The 24258-nt window shown below is 44.0% G+C and overlaps 2 protein-coding genes and 1 non-coding gene across 3 annotated transcripts in view; 1 reads left to right on the top strand and 2 right to left on the bottom strand.

Annotated features, from left to right (window-relative positions):
• Positions 1-8775, bottom strand: part of LOC109887081 (FERM, ARHGEF and pleckstrin domain-containing protein 1) — a 91562-nt gene extending 82787 nt beyond the window's left edge. Inside the window, exon 1 of the mRNA XM_031819828.1 lies at positions 8546-8775. The gene's annotated coding sequence lies outside the window, so the exon portion shown is untranslated. The remainder of the gene's footprint in view (positions 1-8545) is intronic.
• A 239-nt stretch (positions 8776-9014) lies between these two features.
• Positions 9015-9088, bottom strand: trnai-aau (transfer RNA isoleucine (anticodon AAU)). Its single transcript has one exon. It is a non-coding gene; the product is annotated as a tRNA-Ile (tRNA).
• Positions 9089-9379: 291 nt separating this feature from the next.
• Positions 9380-24258, top strand: part of LOC109887613 (serine/threonine-protein kinase 24-like) — a 60858-nt gene continuing 45979 nt past the window's right edge. The window contains exon 1 of the mRNA XM_031819831.1: positions 9380-10267. Coding sequence (XP_031675691.1) covers positions 10226-10267 — 42 coding nt within the window. The 5' untranslated portion in view covers positions 9380-10225. The remainder of the gene's footprint in view (positions 10268-24258) is intronic.

The raw sequence follows: 24258 nt of genomic DNA, 5'->3' as shown, positions 1-24258 counted from the left end.
GCAGTACTTCCCTGTCTAAACCAGGCCAGATGCAGTAATTCCTTGTCTAAACCAGGCCAGATGCAGTACTTCCCTGTCTAAACCAGGCCAGATGCAGTACTTCCCTGTCTAAACCAGGCCAGATGCAGTAATTCCTTGTCTAAACCAGGCCAGATGCAGTACTTCCCTGTCTAAACCAGGCCAGATGCAGTAATTCCTTGTCTAAACCAGGCCAGATGCAGTACTTCCCTGTCTAAACCAGGCCAGATGCAGTACTTCCCCGTCTAAACCAGGCCAGATGCAGTACTTCCCTGTCTAAACCAGGCCAGATGCAGTACTACCCTGTCTAAATCAGGCCAGATAGAGGACTTCCCTGTCTAAACCAGGCCAGATAGAGGACTTCCCTGTCTAAACCAGGCCAGATAGAGGACTTCCCTGTCTAAACCAGGCCAGATAGAGGACTTCTCTTTCTGAATCAGAGAGCACTTCATCTGAGGGAGTGAACCCCATCGGTGGTCAGTGACCTAACAGCTAACACAGCAACATTTCAGCCAGCTTGCAGGTGAGTCACTAGACTCCTCCATGACGACGAAACAAGTCTAGAAAACCCAATGGTATTTTAGCTGGGACAGACTAAACCAGACAGTAACGTTGATATAGACAGACACACAGAGGGATTAAAGGAGGTTGAAGGATGAGACAGAGCATACCTCTGTCCCTCAGCCCTCAGGCCATCCTCCTCAACGTCAGCGGAACCACAGCCCTCCTCCTCGACCCCCTGGAGGGGTCGACACTGACGGAGCCAACGGAGATCTGGAACCACAGCCCTGCTCCTCGACCCCCTGGAGGGGTCGACACTAACGGAGCCAACGGAGATGCGGAACCACAGCCCTGCTCCTCGACCCCCTGGAGGGGTCGACACTAACGGAGCCAACGTCAGCGGAACCACAGCCCTGCTCCTCGACCCCCTGGAGGGGTCGACACTAACGGAGCCAATGGAGATCCGGAACCACAGCCCTGCTCCTCGACCCCCTGGAGGGGTCGACACTAACGGAGCCAACGGAGATGTGGAACCACAGCCCTCCTCCTCGACCCCCTGGAGGGGTCGACACTAACAGAGATGCAGAACCACAGCCCTGCTCCTCGACCCCCTGGAGGGGTCGACACTAACGGAGATGCAGAACCACAGCCCTGCTCCTCGACCCCCTGGAGGGGTCGACACTAACAGAGATGCAGAACCACAGCCCTGCTCCTCGACCCCCTGGAGGGGTCGACACTAACGGAGATGCAGAACCACAGCCCTCCTCCTCGACCCCCTGGAGGGGTCGACACTAACGGAGATGCAGAACCACAGCCCTGCTCCTCGACCCCCTGGAGGGGTCGACACTAACGGAGCCAACGTCAGCGGAACCACAGCCCTGCTCCTCGACCCCCTGGAGGGGTCGACACTAACGGAGCCAACGGAGATCCGGAACCACAGCCCTGCTCCTCGACCCCCTGGAGGGGTCGACACTAACGGAGCCAACGGAGATGCGGAACCACAGCCCTGCTCCTCGACCCCCTGGAGGGGTCGACACTAACGGAGCCAACGGAGATGTGGAACCACAGCCCTCCTCCTCGACCCCCTGGAGGGGTCGACACTAACGGAGCCAATGTCAGCGGAACCACAGCCCTCCTCCTCGACCCCCTGGAGGGGTCGACACTAACGGAGCCAACGGAGATGTGGAACCACAGCCCTGCTCCTCGACCCCCTGGAGGGGTCGACACTAACGTAGATGTGGAACCACAGCCCTCCTCCTCGACCCCCTGGAGGGGTCGACACTAACGGAGCCAACGGAGATGTGGAACCACAGCCCTGCTCCTCGACCCCCTGGAGGGGTTGACACTAACGGAGATCCGTTTGCGCGGTCGCTCTCTCTACCTACATGTGTGCGACTGAATGTTTGGAACACAACACAAACGGAGAGCACTTTACTGTCTACAAAACACAACGTTCCAAAGCAGTGAGGTCATCAATCCCAGACCAGATCAGACATGACCTGAATTCATCTCATCCAAGTTCCTTCCAACATTCTCCTGTTGACTGATCGAAAGACTAAATAGGTCACAGCATCATAGGTTGAGGGATTTGACAGACGACAGAACATGCGACCTTCCAAGAAAGATAGCAGTTTTTCAGCTACAGTAGATCCCCAGGGATAAGTCGGTATTTCAGCTACAGTAGATCCCCAGAGATAAGTCAGTATTTCAGCTACAGTAGATCCCCAGAGATAAGTCAGTATTTCAGCTACAGTAGATCCCCAGGGATAAGTCAGTATTTCAGCTACAGTAGATCCCCAGAGATAAGTCAGTATTTCAGCTACAGTAGATCCCCAGGGATAAGTCAGTATTTCAGCTACAGTAGATCCCCAGGGATAAGTCAGTATTTCAGCTACAGTAGATCCCCAGAGATAAGTCAGTATTTCAGCTACAGTAGAACCCTGGTCAAAAGCCTCCAAAATGGCACCCTATTCCCTATGGGCCCTGGTCAAAACCATCCAAAATGGCACCCTATTCCCTATGGACCCTGGTCCAAAGCCTCCAAAATGGCACCCTATTCCCTATGGGCCCTGGTCAAAACCATCCAAAATGGCACCCTATTCCCTATGGACCCTGGTCCAAAGCCTCCAAAATGGCACCCTATTCCATATGGGTCCTGGTCCAAAGCCTTCAAAATGGCACCCTATTCCCTATGGACCCTGGTCAAAACCATCCATAGGGAATACCACAAAACCACTACACCGGGTATTCAGAGCAGCAAAACCACTACACCGGGTATTCAGAGCAGCAAAACCACTACACCGGGTATTCAGAGCAGCAAAACCACTACACCAGGCATTCAGAGCAGCAAAACCACTACACCAGGCATTCAGAGCAGCAAAACCACTACACCCCGCAGGCTATGTGCTCACTGCCCACAAAATGAGGTGGAAACTGAGCTGCACTTCCTAACCTCCTGCCCAATGTATGACCATATTAGAGACACATATTTCCCTCAGATTACACAGATCCACAAAGAATTCGAAAACAAACCCAATCTTGATAAACTCCCATATCTTTTGGGTGAAATACCACAGTGTGCCATCACAGCAGCAAGATGTGACCTGTTGCCACAAGAAAAGGGCAACCAGTGAAGAACACCATTATAAATACAACCCATATTTATTTTATCTTTTGCACTTTAACCATTTGAACATAATGACGTTTGAAATGTGTTTATTGTTTTGGTACTTTTGTGAGTGGAATGTTTACTGGGAAGAAATACGTTTATTTCACCTCTGTTCATTATCTATTTCACTCGCTTTGACAACGTTTACATGTTTCCCATGCCAATAAAGCCCTTCGAATTGAGAGAGAGGGAGGGACAGGCACAGCACCATAAACACATTGAGAGAGCGAGAGAGAGAGAGCGCGAGAGCGACAGAGAGACAGAGACAGAGAGAGAGACAGAGACAGTTACAGATCCATACAGTCTCCATCCTACTAAACTACACTGTAGTAGTTACAGATCCATACAGCCTCCATCCTACTAAACTACACTGTAGTAGTTACAGATCCATACAGCCTCCATCCTACTAGACTACACTGTAGTAGTTACAGATCCACACAGTCTCCATCCTACTAAACTACACTGTAGTAGTTACAGATCCATACAGCCTCCATCCTACTAAACTACACTGTAGTAGTTACAGATCCATACAGCCTCCATCCTACTAGACTACACTGTAGTAGTTACAGATCCATACAGTCTCCATCCTACTAAACTACACTGTAGTAGTTACAGATCCATACAGTCTCCATCCTACTAAACTACACTGTAGTAGTTACAGATCCATACAGTCTCCATCCTACTAAACTACACTGTAGTAGTTCAGATCCATACAGCCTCCATCCTACTAAACTACACTGTAGTAGTTACAGATCCATACAGCCTCCATCCTACTAGACTACACTGTAGTAGTTACAGATCCATACAGTCTCCATCCTACTAAACTACACTGTAGTAGTTACAGATCCATACAGTCTCCATCCTACTAAACTACACTGTAGTAGTTACAGATCCATACAGCCTCCATCCTACTAAACTACACTGTAGTAGTTACAGATCCATACAGCCTCCATCCTACTAGACTACACTGTAGTAGTTACAGATCCATACAGTCTCCATCCTACTAAACTACACTGTAGTAGTTACAGATCCATATAGCTATGGAGCCTCCATCCTACTAAACTACACTGTAGTAGTTACAGATCCATACAGCCTCCATCCTACTAAACTACACTGTAGTAGTTACAGATCCATACAGTCTCCATCCTACTAAACTACACTGTAGTAGTTACAGATCCATATAGCTATGGAGCCTCCATCCTACTAAACTACACTGTAGTAGTTCAGATCCATATAGCTATGGAGCCTCCATCCTACTAAACTACACTGTAGTAGTTACAGACCCATACAGCCTCCATCCTACTAAACTACACTGTAGTAGTTACAGATCCACACAGTCTCCATCCTACTGAACTACACTGTAGTAGTTACAGATCCATACAGCCTCCATCCTACTAAACTACACTGTAGTAGTTACAGATCCATACAGCCTCCATCCTACCAAACTACACTGTAGTAGTTACAGATCCATACAGCCTCCATCCTACTAAACTACACTGTAGTAGTTACAGATCCATACAGCCTCCATCCTACTAAACTACACTGTAGTAGTTACAGATCCATACAGCCTCCATCCTACTAAACTGCACTGTAGTAGTTACAGATCCATACAGCCTCCATCCTACTAAACTACACTGTAGTAGTTACAGATCCATACAGTCTCCATCCTACTAAACTACACTGTAGTAGTTACAGATCCATACAGTCTCCATTGTTTTGGTACTTTTGTGAGTGGAATGTTTACTGGGAAGAAATACGTTTATTTCACCTCTGTTCATTATCTATTTCACTCGCTTTGACAACGTTTACATGTTTCCCATGCCAATAAAGCCCTTCGAATTGAGAGAGAGGGAGGGACAGGCACAGCACCATAAACACATTGAGAGAGCGAGAGAGAGAGAGAGAGAGCGCGAGAGCGACAGAGAGACAGAGACAGAGAGAGAGAGAGAGACAGAGACAGTTACAGATCCATACAGTCTCCATCCTACTAAACTACACTGTAGTAGTTCAGATCCATACAGCCTCCATCCTACTAAACTACACTGTAGTAGTTACAGATCCATACAGCCTCCATCCTACTAAACTACACTGTAGTAGTTACAGATCCATACAGCCTCCATCCTACTAAACTACACTGTAGTAGTTACAGATCCATACAGCCTCCATCCTACTAAACTACACTGTAGTAGTTACAGATCCATACAGCCTCCATCCTACTAAACTACACTGTAGTAGTTACAGATCCATACAGCCTCCATCCTACTAAACTACACTGTAGTAGTTACAGATCCATACAGCCTCCATCCTACTAAACTACACTGTAGTAGTTACAGATCCATACAGTCTCCATCCTACTAAACTACACTGTAGTAGTTACAGATCCATATAGCTATGGAGCCTCCATCCTACTAAACTACACTGTAGTAGTTCAGATCCATATAGCTATGGAGCCTCCATCCTACTAAACTACACTGTAGTAGTTACAGACCCATACAGCCTCCATCCTACTAAACTACACTGTAGTAGTTACAGATCCACACAGTCTCCATCCTACTGAACTACACTGTAGTAGTTACAGATCCATACAGCCTCCATCCTACTAAACTACACTGTAGTAGTTACAGATCCATACAGCCTCCATCCTACCAAACTACACTGTAGTAGTTACAGATCCATACAGCCTCCATCCTACTAAACTACACTGTAGTAGTTACAGATCCATACAGCCTCCATCCTACTAAACTACACTGTAGTAGTTACAGATCCATACAGCCTCCATCCTACTAAACTGCACTGTAGTAGTTACAGATCCATACAGCCTCCATCCTACTAAACTACACTGTAGTAGTTACAGATCCATACAGTCTCCATCCTACTAAACTACACTGTAGTAGTTACAGATCCATACAGTCTCCATTGTTTTGGTACTTTTGTGAGTGGAATGTTTACTGGGAAGAAATACGTTTATTTCACCTCTGTTCATTATCTATTTCACTCGCTTTGACAACGTTTACATGTTTCCCATGCCAATAAAGCCCTTCGAATTGAGAGAGAGGGAGGGACAGGCACAGCACCATAAACACATTGAGAGAGCGAGAGAGAGAGAGAGAGAGCGCGAGAGCGACAGAGAGACAGAGACAGAGAGAGAGAGAGAGACAGAGACAGTTACAGATCCATACAGTCTCCATCCTACTAAACTACACTGTAGTAGTTCAGATCCATACAGCCTCCATCCTACTAAACTACACTGTAGTAGTTCAGATCCATACAGCCTCCATCCTACTAAACTACACTGTAGTAGTTACAGATCCATACAGCCTCCATCCTACTAAACTACACTGTAGTAGTTACAGATCCATACAGCCTCCATCCTACTAAACTACACTGTAGTAGTTACAGATCCATACAGCCTCCATCCTACTAAACTACACTGTAGTAGTTACAGATCCATACAGCCTCCATCCTACTAAACTACACTGTAGTAGTTACAGATCCATACAGCCTCCATCCTACTAAACTACACTGTAGTAGTTACAGATCCATACAGCCTCCATCCTACTAAACTACACTGTAGTAGTTACAGATCCATATAGCTATGGAGCCTCCATCCTACTAAACTACACTGTAGTAGTTCAGATCCATACAGCCTCCATCCTACTAAACTACACTGTAGTAGTTACAGATCCATACAGCCTCCATCCTACTAAACTACACTGTAGTAGTTACAGATCCATATAGCTATGGAGCCTCCATCCTACTAAACTACACTGTAGTAGTTCAGATCCATACAGCCTCCATCCTACTAAACTACACTGTAGTAGTTCAGATCCATACAGCCTCCATCCTACTAAACTACACTGTAGTAGTTACAGATCCATATAGCTATGGAGCCTCCATCCTACTAAACTACACTGTAGTAGTTCAGATCCATACAGCCTCCATCCTACTAAACTACACTGTAGTAGTTACAGATCCATACAGCCTCCATCCTACTAAACTACACTGTAGTAGTTACAGATCCATATAGCTATGGAGCCTCCATCCTACTAAACTACACTGTAGTAGTTACAGATCCATACAGCCTCCATCCTACTAAACTACACTGTAGTAGTTCAGATCCATACAGCCTCCATCCTACTAGACTACACTGTAGTAGTTACAGACCCATACAGCCTCCATCCTACTAAACTACACTGTAGTAGTTACAGAGCCATAGGCTATGGAGCCTCCATCCTACCAAACTACACTGTAGTAGTTCAGATCCATACAGCCTCCATCCTACTAAACTACACTGTAGTAGTTACAGATCCATACAGCCTCCATCCTACACTGTAGTAGTTACAGATCCATACAGCCTCCATCCTACTAAACTACACTGTAGTAGTTCAGATCCATACAGCCTCCATCCTACTAAACTACACTGTAGTAGTTACAGATCCATACAGCCTCCATCCTACTAAACTACACTGTAGTAGTTACAGATCCATACAGCCTCCATCCTACTAGACTACACTGTAGTAGTTACAGATCCATACAGCCTCCATCCTACTAAACTACACTGTAGTAGTTCAGATCCATACAGCCTCCATCCTACTAAACTACACTGTAGTAGTTACAGATCCATACAGCCTCCATCCTACTAAACTACACTGTAGTAGTTCAGATCCATACAGCCTCCATCCTACTAAACTACACTGTAGCAGTTACTGTGCAGAAACTGTTACGGTATATATTTTCATTTTGAACGATTCTTTCTTGCTGATGTTTCGAAAAGCCATAAAGCTAGCTATGATTGGCGTTTCTAAATGATTATTGACTTTTCAAAACATTTTAAAAAGTCGGGATTGTAGTTGACGTGAAACAGTCCTGGGCGAAGCTGAGAAGTGTAGGGAGAAGGTAGGATGTCTTCTCGAGTTTGAGAGGTAATGTTACTTCTACGGACTCTTATGTGTAACGGGAACTGAGTAATGATCAAGGCGAAAACCCATCAACTCATACTGCGAACACGTGGTGTTAGCCAAAGCCCCAAAACAAATATTACGTTATAGGCTACCCCTGTCTTGGATAATGTGGCTATTCACTATGATCCTGTTGGACGAGTACCTTATATAACACACACACACACACACATCTATTATATTCCAACTGGAGTACATCTGTAAATTCAGACAATTCAATGGAGAGAGAGAGAATTAACTGGCAAACCGTCGGAATTAGAGGTAAAGGAAATATACAGGACGTGATTGACATTGGTTTTCCACTTGCATTTAAAATAGTACGGCTGTCTACCATCTAGCCGACAGGGTTAGGGTGCTCAGGTAACCTAAAAGACATAAAAGACGCCCGTTCCTTTCTTACCCTTTTTCCTTCCAATTGGGAGAGATTTGTCCACGTGTATATTTTCCAACAGTGTGTTGACCGAGGTGCATTCCTTTACGATCCAACTGCGCTGATTTGAAGCATTTTAAAGTTTCAGAAAGGAGAAGCGGCTCTAAAACGCAGATTCTTCCTGGTCGCCATATCGGCTCGACTGACTGACGGCTAACAAACACTGCGTTACGCAGACTTCCATTGAGTTTATTGCAGTCGTAACTGCACTACAACACAGCTGGTGTCCTTTGTATCAGGCCTCTAGAGTTGGAGCAATAGTACCACATAGTGGCTTCCCATAAGCATGACCATAGTTGGGCCAGTTCAAAGTCAACCACTATAATAGACCCATATCATATGGGACCAATAGAGTAGAAGAGAAGAAGTCCAACTTTATCTAGAGAGACGAGTAAATACAAACACAGCCTCTTCAAACAGTCACAAAAAAAGAGTGTCATGGCCAGTACGGGTATCGAACCCGCGACCTTCGCGTTATTAGCACGACGCTCTAACCAACTGAGCTAACCGGCCAAGTGAATACAGTGGAAGACATTTAGTGTTTTATCCGGTGAAAAACAACCCGTTTGCTTTTTATATACGCTACAATAGCATTATCTGCTCATCTAGATTTAAACGTATTCTCCAAACAGTTACAAAGTATCATGATATATATATATATATATATATTTCATGATATTTTGGCCCAACTATGGTCATGCTTATATATATATATATATATGATTCTTATCATGATGTAAACGGTGTTGTTTGAGCCCTCTGCTCCGTTCCCACGTCGGGCGCGTCCAACGCTCTGCTTAGCGTCGATATGGATCCGCCAGTTGCGACAGCACTGACAAGATGGTGGATAGGACAGGAGGAAAATGAGGAACAAAACACAGCTAATATGTATAGTTGACAGGGTGTAAATGGCCTTTTTTGGATTTTAAGTTAGCCAAAATGATTACAAGATCGGATCGTTTCATATATATTGAATTTGGGTTTATGTTTGCGAGACGCAGGACCTAATATGTTGTTTTCTGGCTGCGGGATGAAGGACCCGTCGGATACAGGACATAACGACGTGACAGCCAGTAGTCCGATAGATAATCAGTGATATTAGATCGTGAATGAACTTTACGGTAAAAAAAAAAATACATTGAAACCGTTCACTAGTAGGGTCCAGCTAACGTTGTCAGCTAGTTATTTGTTTTCCTGGTTGATTTGTTGTCATTGTGCAGCAATTTGTTTTCCTGGTTGATTTGTTGTCACTGTGCAGCTATTTGTTTTCCTGGTTGATTTGTTGTCATTGTGCAGCTATTTGTTTTCCTGGATGATTTGTTGTCATTGTGCAGCTATTTGTTTTCCTGGTTGATTTGTCGTCACTGTGCAGCTAGTCAGGGGTAGATACTAAGTAGCTTGCTAATACCACAAGATTTTCGTGGCCGAGTCGACATGTTTTAACTTTGTACGGCGCTTGTTGGGGAAGGATTCATCGATAAGGACGCAAGACGCATTGATAAGGACGCATCGATAAGGAAGCAAGATGCATCGATAAGGACGCTCGACGCCATCCCCCGCCGGACCGACCTGCTGCGTTGTGTATTCTGGGGTTGTAACTAGTGACCAGCTAGTTAGCTGTTATAGCTGGTCAGACTGTCGACAGGCGACATGGCTCACTCTCCGGTTCAGAGTAGCCTGCCAGGGATGCAGGTATGCTGTTTTCACCTCATGTCAAGTAGCTAGTTAAAGTACACCTTACCAAAGTGTTATATACTGAAGCTAGTCCTCACCTGATGTTAACAATACTAAAGACATGCACCATAGTGCTATATACTGAAGCTAGTCCTCACCTGATGTTAACAATACTAAAGACATGCACCATAGTGCTATATACTGAAGCTAGTCCTCACCTGATGTTAACAATACTAAAGACATGCACCATAGTGGTATATACTGAAGCTAGCCCTCACCTGATGTTAACAATACTAAAGACATGCACCATAGTGTTATATACTGAAGCTAGCCCTCACCTGATGTTAACAATACTAAAGACATGCACCATAGTGTTATATACTGAAGCTAGTCCTCACCTGATGTTAACAATACTAAAGACATGCACCATAGTGCTATATACTGAAGCTAGTCCTCACCTGATGTTAACAATACTAAAGACATGCACCATAGTGTTATATACTGAAGCTAGCCCTCACCTGATGTTAACAATACTAAAGACATGCATCATAAGCACAGCATGCTGCCGATAGAGAGAGACAGTGAATTCCCTTAGTTCATTCTGCATGTCCAATAATAGGCTAGTACAATATTTAACACTAAATTATCCTAGGAGTCACATTGGGGCTACCCCATACTGATGACTAAAAGGAACAAACATCATTTTGTGACTATAATATTTTTTAAATGACTCAAATTGACCTAGTATTATGCAATGATGAGCATATGGACACAGTTGGAGTCATTCAGTTGATCTTAGGTCCAGCAAAGTTCCAGCACACAAACAGCAGTGTTTTGAGAGAGGTTCAATCAACAACTGAGTGTTTCTGCTATGATTAGACTAAAGCACTGGAAAACAGGGGATTCTCTGAGCTAGGCTAAAGACTAAAGCAATGGAAAACAGAGGACTCTCTAAGCTAGGCTAAAGACTAAAGCAATGGAAAACAGAGGACTCTCTAAGCTAGGCTAAAGACTAAAGCAATGGAAAACACAGGACTCTCTAAGCTAGGCTAAAGACTAAAGCAATGGAAAACACAGGACTCTCTAAGCTAGGCTAAAGGCTAAAGCACTGGAAAACAGGGGATTCTCTGAGCTAGGCTAAAGACTAAAGCACTGGAAAACAGAGGACTCTCTAAGCTAGGCTCAAGCACTGGAAAACAGGGGATTCTCTGAGCTAGGTTAAAGACTAAAGCAATGGAAAACAGAGAATTCTCTGAGCTAGGCTAAAGACTAAAGCAATGGAAAACACAGGACTCTCTAAGCTAGGCTAAAGACTAAAGCAATGGAAAACAGGGGATTCTCTGAGCTAGGCTAAAGACTTAAGCAATGGAAAACAGGGGATTCTCTGAGCTAGGCTAAAGACTAAAGCAATGGAAAACAGAGGTCTCTCTGAGCTAGGCTAAAGACTTAAAGCAATGGACAACAGAGGACTCCCTAAGCTAGGCTAAAGCACTGGAAAACAGGGGATTCTCTGAGCTAGGCTAAAGACTAAAGCAATGGAAAACAGAGGATCCTCTGAGCTAGGCTAAAGACTAAAGCAATGGAAAACAGAGGACTCTCTAAGCTAGGCTAAAGACTAAAGCACTGGAAAACAGGGGACTCTCTAAGCTAGGCTAAAGACTAAAGCAATGGAAAACAGAGGACTCTCTAGTCTAGGCTAAAGACTAAAGCACTGGAAAACAGAGGACTCTCTAAGCTAGGCTAAAGCACTGGAAAACAGAGGACTCTCTAAGCTAAGCTAAAGCACTGGAAAACAGAGGACTCTCTAAGCTAGGCTAAAGCACTGGAAAACAGAGGACTCTCTGAGCTAGGCTAAAGACTAAAACAATGGAAAACAGAGGACTCTGAGCTAGGCTAAAGACTAAAGCAATGGAAAACAGAGGGCTCTCTGAGCTAGGCTAAAGACTAAAGCAATGGGAAACAGAGGACTCTCTAAGCTAGGCTAAAGACTAAAGCAATGGGAAACAGAGGACTCTCTAAGCTAGGCTAAAGATTAAAGCAATGGAAAACAGGGGATTCTCTGAGCTAGGCTAAAGCAGTGGAAAACAGAGGATTCTCTAAGCTAGGCTAAAGACTAAAGCACTGGAAAACAGAGGACTCTCTAAGCTAGGCTAAAGATTAAAGCAATGGAAAACAGAGGCTCCTCTGAGCTAGGCTAAAGACTAAAGCAATGGAAAACAGAGGACTCTCTGAGCTATGCTAAAGACTAAAGCAATGGAAAACAGAGGACTCTCTGAGCTAGGCTGAAGACTAAAGCAATGGAAAACAGAGGACTCTCTGAGCTAGGCTAAAGACTAATGCAATGGAAAACAGAGGACTCTCTGAGCTAGACTAAAGCAGTGGAAAACAGAGGATTCTCTGGGCTAGGCTAAAGCAATGGAAAACAGAGGATTCTCTAAGCTAGGCTAAAGACTAAAGCAATGGAAAACAGAGGACTCTGAGCTAGACTAAAGCAGTGGAAAACAGAGGATTCTCTGGGCTAGGCTAAAGCAATGGAAAACAGAGGACTCTCTGAGCTAGGCTAAAGACTAAAGCAATGGAAAACAGAGGACTCTGAGCTAGGCTAAAGACTAAAGCACTGGAAACAGAGGATTCTCTGAGCTAGGCTAAAGCACTGGAAAACAGGATTCTCTGAGCTAGGCTAAAGACTAAAGCACTGGAAAACAGAGGATCCTCTGAGCTGGGCTAAAGACTAAAGCAATGGAAAACAGGACTCTCTAAGCTAGGCTAAAGATTAAAGCGATGGAAAACAGGGGATTCTCTAAGCTAGGCTAAAGATTAAAGCACTGGAAACAGAGGACTCTCTAAGCTAGGCTAAAGATTAAAGCAATGGAAAACAGAGGCTCCTCTGAGCTAGGCTAAAGACTAAAGCAATGGAAAACAGAGGACTCTCTGAGCTAGGCTAAAGACTAATGCAATGGAAAACAGAGGACTCTCTGAGCTAGACTAAAGCAGTGGAAAACAGAGGATTCTCTAAGCTAGGCTAATGACTAAAGCACTGGAAACAGAGGATTCTCTGAGCTAGGCTAAAGACTAAAGCAATGGAAAACAGAGGATTCTCTGAGCTAGGCTAAAGCACTGGAAAACAGGATTCTCTGAGCTAGGCTAAAGACTAAAGCACTGGAAAACAGAGGATCCTCTGAGCTGGGCTAAAGACTAAAGCAATGGAAAACAGGACTCTCTAAGCTAGGCTAAAGATTAAAGCGATGGAAAACAGGGGACTCTCTAAGCTAGGCTAAAGACTAAAGCAATGGAAAACAGAGGACTCTCTAAGCTAGGCTAAAGACTAAAGCACTGGAAAACAGAGGACTCTCTAAGCTAGGCTAAAGCACTGGAAAACAGGACTCTCTAAGCTAGGCTAAAGCACTGGAAAACAGGGGATTCTCTGAGCTAGGTTAAAGACTAAAGCAATGGAAAACAGAGAATTCTCTGAGCTAGGCTAAAGACTAAAGCAATGGAAAACACAGGACTCTCTAAGCTAGGCTAAAGACTAATGCAATGGAAAACAGAGGACTCTCTGAGCTAGACTAAAGCAATGGAAAACAGGATTCTCTGAGCTAGGCTAAAGACTAAAGCAATGGAAAACAGAGGACTCTCTGAGCTAGGCTAAAGACTTAAAGCAATGGACAACAGAGGACTCCCTAAGCTAGGCTAAAGCACTGGAAAACAGGGGATTCTCTGAGCTAGGCTAAAGACTAAAGTAATGGAAAACAGAGGACTCTCTAAGCTAGGCTAAAGACTAATGCAATGGAAAACAGAGGACTCTCTGAGCTAGACTAAAGCAATGGAAAACAGGATTCTCTGAGCTAGGCTAAAGACTAAAGCAATGGAAAACAGAGGACTCTCTAAGCTAGACTAAAGCAATGGAAAACAGAGGATCCTCTGAGCTAGACTAAAGCAGTGGAAAACAGAGGATTCTCTAAGCTAGGCTAAAGACTAAAGCACTGGAAACAGAGGATTCTCTGAGCTAGGCTAAAGACTAAAGCAATGGAAAACAGAGGATTCTCTGAGCTAGGCTAAAGCACTGGAAAACAGGATTCTCTGAGCTAGGCTAAAGACTAAAGCACTGGAAAACAGAGGATCCTCTGAGCTGGGCTAAAGACTAAAGCAATGGAAAACAGGACTCTCTAAGCTAGGCTAAAGATTAAAGCGATGGAAAACAGGGGACTCTCTAAGCTAGGCTAAAGACTAAAGCAATGGAAAACAGAGGACTCTCTAAGCTAGGCTAAAGACTAAAGCACTGGAAAACAGAGGACTCTCTAAGCTAGGCTAAAGCACTGGAAAACAGGACTCTCTAAGCTAGGCTAAAGCACTGGAAAACAGGGGATTCTCTGAGCTAGGTTAAAGACTAAAGCAATGGAAAACAGAGAATTCTCTGAGCTAGGCTAAAGACTAAAGCAATGGAAAACACAGGACTCTCTAAGCTAGGCTAAAGACTAATGCAATGGAAAACAGAGGACTCTCTGAGCTAGACTAAAGCAATGGAAAACAGGATTCTCTGAGCTAGGCTAAAGACTAAAGCAATGGAAAACAGAGGACTCTCTGAGCTAGGCTAAAGACTTAAAGCAATGGACAACAGAGGACTCCCTAAGCTAGGCTAAAGCACTGGAAAACAGGGGATTCTCTGAGCTAGGCTAAAGACTAAAGTAATGGAAAACAGAGGACTCTCTGAGCTAGACTAAAGCAATGGAAAACAGGATTCTCTGAGCTAGGCTAAAGACTAATGCAATGGAAAACAGAGGACTCTCTGAGCTAGGCTAAAGACTAAAGCACTGGAAAACAGGGGACTCTCTAAGCTAGGCTAAAGACTAAAGCAATGGAAAACAGAGGACTCTCTAAGCTAGGCTAAAGACTAAAGCACTGGAAAACAGAGGACTCTCTAAGCTAGGCTAAAGACTAAAGCAATGGAAAACAGAGGACTCTCTGAGCTAGGCTAAAGACTAAAGCAATGGAAAACAGAGGACTCTCTAAGCTAGACTAAAGCAATGGAAAACAGAGGATCCTCTGAGCTAGGCTAAAGACTAAAGCAATGGAAAACAGAGGACTCTCTAAGCTAGACTAAAGCAATGGAAAACAGAGGATCCTCTGAGCTAGGCTAAAGATTAAAGCGATGGAAAACAGAGGACTCTCTAAGCTAGGCTAAAGACTAAAGCACTGGAAAACAGGGGACTCTCTAACTTAGGCTAAAGACTAAAGCAATGGAAAACAGAGGCTCCTCTGAGCTACGCTAAAGCAATGGAAAACAGAGGATTCTCTGAGCTAGGCTAAAGACTAAAGCAATGGAAAACAGAGGACTCTCTGAGCTAGGCTAAAGACTAAAGCAATGGAAAACAGAGGCTCCTCTGAGCTACGCTAAAGCTATGGAAAACAGAGGATCCTCTGAGCTAGGCTAAAGACTAAAGCAATGGAAAACAGAGGACTCTCTGAGCTAGGCTAAAGACTAATGCAATGGAAAACAGAGGACTCTCTGAGCTAGACTAAAGCAGTGGAAAACAGAGGATTCTCTGGGCTAGGCTAAAGCAATGGAAAACAGAGGATTCTCTAAGCTAGGCTAAAGACTAAAGCACTGGAAACAGAGGATTCTCTGAGCTAGGCTAAAGACTAAAGCAATGGAAAACGGAGGATTCTCTGAGCTAGGCTAAAGACTAAAGCACTGGAAAACAGGGGATTCTCTGAGCTAGGTTAAAGACTAAAGCAATGGAAAACAGAGAATTCTCTGAGCTAGGCTAAAGACCAAAGCAATGGAAAACACAGGACTCTCTAAGCTAGGCTAAAGACTAATGCAATGGAAAACAGAGGACTCTCTGAGCTAGACTAAAGCAATGGAAAACAGGATTCTCTGAGCTAGGCTAAAGACTAAAGCAATGGAAAACAGAGGACTCTCTGAGCTAGGCTAAAGACTTAAAGCAATGGACAACAGAGGACTCCCTAAGCTAGGCTAAAGCACTGGAAAACAGGGGATTCTCTGAGCTAGGCTAAAGACTAAAGTAATGGAAAACAGAGGACTCTCTGAGCTAGACTAAAGCAATGGAAAACAGGATTCTCTGAGCTAGGCTAAAGACTAATGCAATGGAAAACAGAGGACTCTCTGAGCTAGGCTAAAGACTAAAGCACTGGAAAACAGGGGACTCTCTAAGCTAGGCTAAAGACTAAAGCAATGGAAAACAGAGGACTCTCTAAGCTAGGCTAAAGACTAAAGCACTGGAAAACAGAGGACTCTCTAAGCTAGGCTAAAGACTAAAGCAATGGAAAACAGAGGACTCTCTGAGCTAGGCTAAAGACTAAAGCAATGGAAAACAGAGGACTCTCTAAGCTAGACTAAAGCAATGGAAAACAGAGGATCCTCTGAGCTAGGCTAAAGACTAAAGCAATGGAAAACAGAGGACTCTCTAAGCTAGACTAAAGCAATGGAAAACAGAGGATCCTCTGAGCTAGGCTAAAGATTAAAGCGATGGAAAACAGAGGACTCTCTAAGCTAGGCTAAAGACTAAAGCACTGGAAAACAGGGGACTCTCTAAGTTAGGCTAAAGACTAAAGCAATGGAAAACAGAGGACTCTCTGAGCTAGGCTAAAGACTAAAGCAATGGAAAACAGAGGCTCCTCTGAGCTACGCTAAAGCTATGGAAAACAGAGGATCCTCTGAGCTAGGCTAAAGACTAAAGCAATGGAAAACAGAGGACTCTCTGAGCTAGGCTAAAGACTAATGCAATGGAAAACAGAGGACTCTCTGAGCTAGACTAAAGCAGTGGAAAACAGAGGATTCTCTGGGCTAGGCTAAAGCAATGGAAAACAGAGGATTCTCTAAGCTAGGCTAAAGACTAAAGCACTGGAAACAGAGGATTCTCTGAGCTAGGCTAAAGACTAAAGCAATGGAAAACGGAGGATTCTCTGAGCTAGGCTAAAGACTAAAGCAATGGAAAACAGAGGACTCTCTAAGCTAGACTAAAGCAATGGAAAACAGAGGATTCTCAGAGCTAGGCTAAAGCAATGGAAAACAGAGGACTCTCTGAGCTAGGCTAAAGACTAAAGCAATGGAAAACAGAGGATTCTCTGAGCTACGCTAAAGCAATGGAAAACAGAGGATCCTCTGAGCTAGGCTAAAGACTAAAGCAATGGGAAACAGAGGATTCTCTGAGCTAGGCTAAAGACTAAAGCAATGGGAAACAGAGAATCCTCTGAGCTGGGCTAAAGACTAAAGCAATGGAAAACAGAGGATTCTCTGAGCTGGGCTAAAGACTAAAGCAATGGGAAACAGAGGATCCTCTGAGCTGGGCTAAAGACTAAAGCAATGGGAAACAGAGGATCCTATGAGCTAGGCTAAAGCAATGGAAAACAGAGGATTCTCTGAGCTACGCTAAAGCAATGGAAAACAGAGGATCCTCTGAGCTAGGCTAAAGACTAAAGCAATGGGAAACAGAGGATCCTCTGAGCTGGGCTAAAGACTAAAGCAATGGAAAACAGAGGACTCTCTAAGCTAGGCTAAAGACTAAAGCAATGGAAAACAGAGGCTCCTCTAAGCTAGGCTAAAGCAATGGAAAACAGGATTCTCTGAGCTAGGCTAAAGACTAAAGCACTGGAAAACAGAGGACTCTCTAAGCTAGACTAAAGCAATGGAAAACAGGATTCTCAGAGCTAGGCTAAAGCAATGGAAAACAGAGGACTCTCTGAGCTAGGCTAAAGACTAAAGCAATGGAAAACAGAGGATTCTCTGAGCTACGCTAAAGCAATGGAAAACAGAGGATCCTCTGAGCTAGGCTAAAGACTAAAGCAATGGGAAACAGAGGATTCTCTGAGCTAGGCTAAAGACTAAAGCACTGGAAAACAGAGGACTCTCTAAGCTAGGCTCAAGCACTGGAAAACAGGGGATTCTCTGAGCTAGGTTAAAGACTAAAGCAATGGAAAACAGAGAATTCTCTGAGCTAGGCTAAAGACTAAAGCAATGGAAAACACAGGACTCTCTAAGCTAGGCTAAAGACTAAAGCAATGGAAAACAGGGGATTCTCTGAGCTAGGCTAAAGACTTAAGCAATGGAAAACAGGGGATTCTCTGAGCTAGGCTAAAGACTAAAGCAATGGAAAACAGAGGTCTCTCTGAGCTAGGCTAAAGACTTAAAGCAATGGACAACAGAGGACTCCCTAAGCTAGGCTAAAGCACTGGAAAACAGGGGATTCTCTGAGCTAGGCTAAAGACTAAAGCAATGGAAAACAGAGGATCCTCTGAGCTAGGCTAAAGACTAAAGCAATGGAAAACAGAGGACTCTCTAAGCTAGGCTAAAGACTAAAGCACTGGAAAACAGGGGACTCTCTAAGCTAGGCTAAAGACTAAAGCAATGGAAAACAGAGGACTCTCTAGTCTAGGCTAAAGACTAAAGCACTGGAAAACAGAGGACTCTCTAAGCTAGGCTAAAGCACTGGAAAACAGAGGACTCTCTAAGCTAAGCTAAAGCACTGGAAAACAGAGGACTCTCTAAGCTAGGCTAAAGCACTGGAAAACAGAGGACTCTCTGAGCTAGGCTAAAGACTAAAACAATGGAAAACAGAGGACTCTGAGCTAGGCTAAAGACTAAAGCAATGGAAAACAGAGGACTCTCTGAGCTAGGCTAAAGACTAAAGCAATGGGAAACAGAGGACTCTCTAAGCTAGGCTAAAGACTAAAGCAATGGGAAACAGAGGACTCTCTAAGCTAGGCTAAAGATTAAAGCAATGGAAAACAGGGGATTCTCTGAGCTAGGCTAAAGCAGTGGAAAACAGAGGATTCTCTAAGCTAGGCTAAAGACTGAAGCACTGGAAAACAGAGGACTCTCTAAGCTAGGCTAAAGATTAAAGCAATTGAAAACAGAGGCTCCTCTGAGCTAGGCTAAAGACTAAAGCAATGGAAAACAGAGGACTCTCTGAGCTATGCTAAAGACTAAAGCAATGGAAAACAGAGGACTCTCTGAGCTAGGCTGAAGACTAAAGCAATGGAAAACAGAGGACTCTCTGAGCTAGGCTAAAGACTAATGCAATGGAAAACAGAGGACTCTCTGAGCTAGACTAAAGCAGTGGAAAACAGAGGATTCTCTGGGCTAGGCTAAAGCAATGGAAAACAGAGGATTCTCTAAGCTAGGCTAAAGACTAAAGCAATGGAAAACAGAGGACTCTGAGCTAGACTAAAGCAGTGGAAAACAGAGGATTCTCTGGGCTAGGCTAAAGCAATGGAAAACAGAGGACTCTCTGAGCTAGGCTAAAGACTAAAGCAATGGAAAACAGAGGACTCTGAGCTAGGCTAAAGACTAAAGCAATGGAAAACAGAGGACTCTCTGAGCTAGGCTAAAGACTAATGCAATGGAAAACAGAGGACTCTCTGAGCTAGACTAAAGCAGTGGAAAACAGAGGATTCTCTGGGCTAGGCTAAAGCAATGGAAAACAGAGGATTCTCTAAGCTAGGCTAAAGACTAAAGCACTGGAAACAGAGGATTCTCTGAGCTAGGCTAAAGCACTGGAAAACAGGATTCTCTGAGCTAGGCTAAAGACTAAAGCACTGGAAAACAGAGGATCCTCTGAGCTGGGCTAAAGACTAAAGCAATGGAAAACAGGACTCTCTAAGCTAGGCTAAAGATTAAAGCGATGGAAAACAGGGGATTCTCTAAGCTAGGCTAAAGATTAAAGCACTGGAAACAGAGGACTCTCTAAGCTAGGCTAAAGATTAAAGCAATGGAAAACAGAGGCTCCTCTGAGCTAGGCTAAAGACTAAAGCAATGGAAAACAGAGGACTCTCTGAGCTAGGCTAAAGACTAATGCAATGGAAAACAGAGGACTCTCTGAGCTAGACTAAAGCAGTGGAAAACAGAGGATTCTCTAAGCTAGGCTAATGACTAAAGCACTGGAAACAGAGGATTCTCTGAGCTAGGCTAAAGACTAAAGCAATGGAAAACAGAGGATTCTCTGAGCTAGGCTAAAGCACTGGAAAACAGGATTCTCTGAGCTAGGCTAAAGACTAAAGCACTGGAAAACAGAGGATCCTCTGAGCTGGGCTAAAGACTAAAGCAATGGAAAACAGGACTCTCTAAGCTAGGCTAAAGATTAAAGCGATGGAAAACAGGGGACTCTCTAAGCTAGGCTAAAGACTAAAGCAATGGAAAACAGAGGACTCTCTAAGCTAGGCTAAAGACTAAAGCACTGGAAAACAGAGGACTCTCTAAGCTAGGCTAAAGCACTGGAAAACAGGACTCTCTAAGCTAGGCTAAAGCACTGGAAAACAGGGGATTCTCTGAGCTAGGTTAAAGACTAAAGCAATGGAAAACAGAGAATTCTCTGAGCTAGGCTAAAGACTAAAGCAATGGAAAACAGAGGACTCTCTGAGCTAGGCTAAAGACTAAAGCAATGGGAAACAGAGGATCCTCTGAGCTGGGCTAAAGACTAAAGCAATGGAAAACAGAGGACTCTCTAAGCTAGGCTAAAGACTAAAGCAATGGAAAACAGAGGCTCCTCTGAGCTACGCTAAAGCTATGGAAAACAGAGGATCCTCTGAGCTAGGCTAAAGACTAAAGCAATGGAAAACAGAGGACTCTCTGAGCTAGGCTAAAGACTAATGCAATGGAAAACAGAGGACTCTCTGAGCTAGACTAAAGCAGTGGAAAACAGAGGATTCTCTGGGCTAGGCTAAAGCAATGGAAAACAGAGGATTCTCTAAGCTAGGCTAAAGACTAAAGCACTGGAAACAGAGGATTCTCTGAGCTAGGCTAAAGACTAAAGCAATGGAAAACGGAGGATTCTCTGAGCTAGGCTAAAGACTAAAGCAATGGAAAACAGAGGACTCTCTAAGCTAGGCTAAAGCAATGGAAAACAGGATTCTCTGAGCTAGGCTAAAGACTAAAGCACTGGAAAACAGAGGACTCTCTAAGCTAGACTAAAGCAATGGAAAACAGGATTCTCAGAGCTAGGCTAAAGCAATGGAAAACAGGATTCTCTGAGCTAGGCTAAAGACTAAAGCACTGGAAACAGAGGATTCTCTGAGCTAGGCTAAAGACTAAAGCAATGGAAAACACAGGACTCTCTAAGCTAGGCTAAAGACTAAAGCAATGGAAAACAGGGGATTCTCTGAGCTAGGCTAAAGACTTAAGCAATGGAAAACAGGGGATTCTCTGAGCTAGGCTAAAGACTAAAGCAATGGAAAACAGAGGTCTCTCTGAGCTAGGCTAAAGACTTAAAGCAATGGACAACAGAGGACTCCCTAAGCTAGGCTAAAGCACTGGAAAACAGGGGATTCTCTGAGCTAGGCTAAAGACTAAAGCAATGGAAAACAGAGGATCCTCTGAGCTAGGCTAAAGACTAAAGCAATGGAAAACAGAGGACTCTCTAAGCTAGGCTAAAGACTAAAGCACTGGAAAACAGGGGACTCTCTAAGCTAGGCTAAAGACTAAAGCAATGGAAAACAGAGGACTCTCTAGTCTAGGCTAAAGACTAAAGCACTGGAAAACAGAGGACTCTCTAAGCTAGGCTAAAGCACTGGAAAACAGAGGACTCTCTAAGCTAAGCTAAAGCACTGGAAAACAGAGGACTCTCTAAGCTAGGCTAAAGCACTGGAAAACAGAGGACTCTCTGAGCTAGGCTAAAGACTAAAACAATGGAAAACAGAGGACTCTGAGCTAGGCTAAAGACTAAAGCAATGGAAAACAGAGGACTCTCTGAGCTAGGCTAAAGACTAAAGCAATGGGAAACAGAGGACTCTCTAAGCTAGGCTAAAGACTAAAGCAATGGGAAACAGAGGACTCTCTAAGCTAGGCTAAAGATTAAAGCAATGGAAAACAGGGGATTCTCTGAGCTAGGCTAAAGCAGTGGAAAACAGAGGATTATCTAAGCTAGGCTAAAGACTAAAGCACTGGAAAACAGAGGACTCTCTAAGCTAGGCTAAAGATTAAAGCAATTGAAAACAGAGGCTCCTCTGAGCTAGGCTAAAGACTAAAGCAATGGAAAACAGAGGACTCTCTGAGCTATGCTAAAGACTAAAGCAATGGAAAACAGAGGACTCTCTGAGCTAGGCTGAAGACTAAAGCAATGGAAAACAGAGGACTCTCTGAGCTAGGCTAAAGACTAATGCAATGGAAAACAGAGGACTCTCTGAGCTAGACTAAAGCAGTGGAAAACAGAGGATTCTCTGGGCTAGGCTAAAGCAATGGAAAACAGAGGATTCTCTAAGCTAGGCTAAAGACTAAAGCACTGGAAACAGAGGATTCTCTGAGCTAGGCTAAAGACTAAAGCAATGGAAAACGGAGGATTCTCTGAGCTAGGCTAAAGACTAAAGCACTGGAAAACAGGGGATTCTCTGAGCTAGGTTAAAGACTAAAGCAATGGAAAACAGAGAATTCTCTGAGCTAGGCTAAAGACCAAAGCAATGGAAAACACAGGACTCTCTAAGCTAGGCTAAAGACTAATGCAATGGAAAACAGAGGACTCTCTGAGCTAGACTAAAGCAATGGAAAACAGGATTCTCTGAGCTAGGCTAAAGACTAAAGCAATGGAAAACAGAGGACTCTCTGAGCTAGGCTAAAGACTTAAAGCAATGGACAACAGAGGACTCCCTAAGCTAGGCTAAAGCACTGGAAAACAGGGGATTCTCTGAGCTAGGCTAAAGACTAAAGTAATGGAAAACAGAGGACTCTCTGAGCTAGACTAAAGCAATGGAAAACAGGATTCTCTGAGCTAGGCTAAAGACTAATGCAATGGAAAACAGAGGACTCTCTGAGCTAGGCTAAAGACTAAAGCACTGGAAAACAGGGGACTCTCTAAGCTAGGCTAAAGACTAAAGCAATGGAAAACAGAGGACTCTCTAAGCTAGGCTAAAGACTAAAGCACTGGAAAACAGAGGACTCTCTAAGCTAGGCTAAAGACTAAAGCAATGGAAAACAGAGGACTCTCTGAGCTAGGCTAAAGACTAAAGCAATGGAAAACAGAGGACTCTCTAAGCTAGACTAAAGCAATGGAAAACAGAGGATCCTCTGAGCTAGGCTAAAGACTAAAGCAATGGAAAACAGAGGACTCTCTAAGCTAGACTAAAGCAATGGAAAACAGAGGATCCTCTGAGCTAGGCTAAAGATTAAAGCGATGGAAAACAGAGGACTCTCTAAGCTAGGCTAAAGACTAAAGCACTGGAAAACAGGGGACTCTCTAAGTTAGGCTAAAGACTAAAGCAATGGAAAACAGAGGACTCTCTGAGCTAGGCTAAAGACTAAAGCAATGGAAAACAGAGGCTCCTCTGAGCTACGCTAAAGCTATGGAAAACAGAGGATCCTCTGAGCTAGGCTAAAGACTAAAGCAATGGAAAACAGAGGACTCTCTGAGCTAGGCTAAAGACTAATGCAATGGAAAACAGAGGACTCTCTGAGCTAGACTAAAGCAGTGGAAAACAGAGGATTCTCTGGGCTAGGCTAAAGCAATGGAAAACAGAGGATTCTCTAAGCTAGGCTAAAGACTAAAGCACTGGAAACAGAGGATTCTCTGAGCTAGGCTAAAGACTAAAGCAATGGAAAACGGAGGATTCTCTGAGCTAGGCTAAAGACTAAAGCAATGGAAAACAGAGGACTCTCTAAGCTAGACTAAAGCAATGGAAAACAGAGGATTCTCAGAGCTAGGCTAAAGCAATGGAAAACAGAGGACTCTCTGAGCTAGGCTAAAGACTAAAGCAATGGAAAACAGAGGATTCTCTGAGCTACGCTAAAGCAATGGAAAACAGAGGATCCTCTGAGCTAGGCTAAAGACTAAAGCAATGGGAAACAGAGGATTCTCTGAGCTAGGCTAAAGACTAAAGCAATGGGAAACAGAGAATCCTCTGAGCTGGGCTAAAGACTAAAGCAATGGAAAACAGAGGATTCTCTGAGCTGGGCTAAAGACTAAAGCAATGGGAAACAGAGGATCCTCTGAGCTGGGCTAAAGACTAAAGCAATGGGAAACAGAGGATCCTATGAGCTAGGCTAAAGCAATGGAAAACAGAGG

Source organism: Oncorhynchus kisutch, unplaced genomic scaffold, assembly GCF_002021735.2.
Source record: "Oncorhynchus kisutch isolate 150728-3 unplaced genomic scaffold, Okis_V2 scaffold2673, whole genome shotgun sequence".
Classification (NCBI taxonomy): domain Eukaryota; kingdom Metazoa; phylum Chordata; class Actinopteri; order Salmoniformes; family Salmonidae; genus Oncorhynchus; species Oncorhynchus kisutch.
Note: the sequence above shows the minus strand (reverse complement) of the source record. Positions and strands in the feature narration are given on the sequence as shown.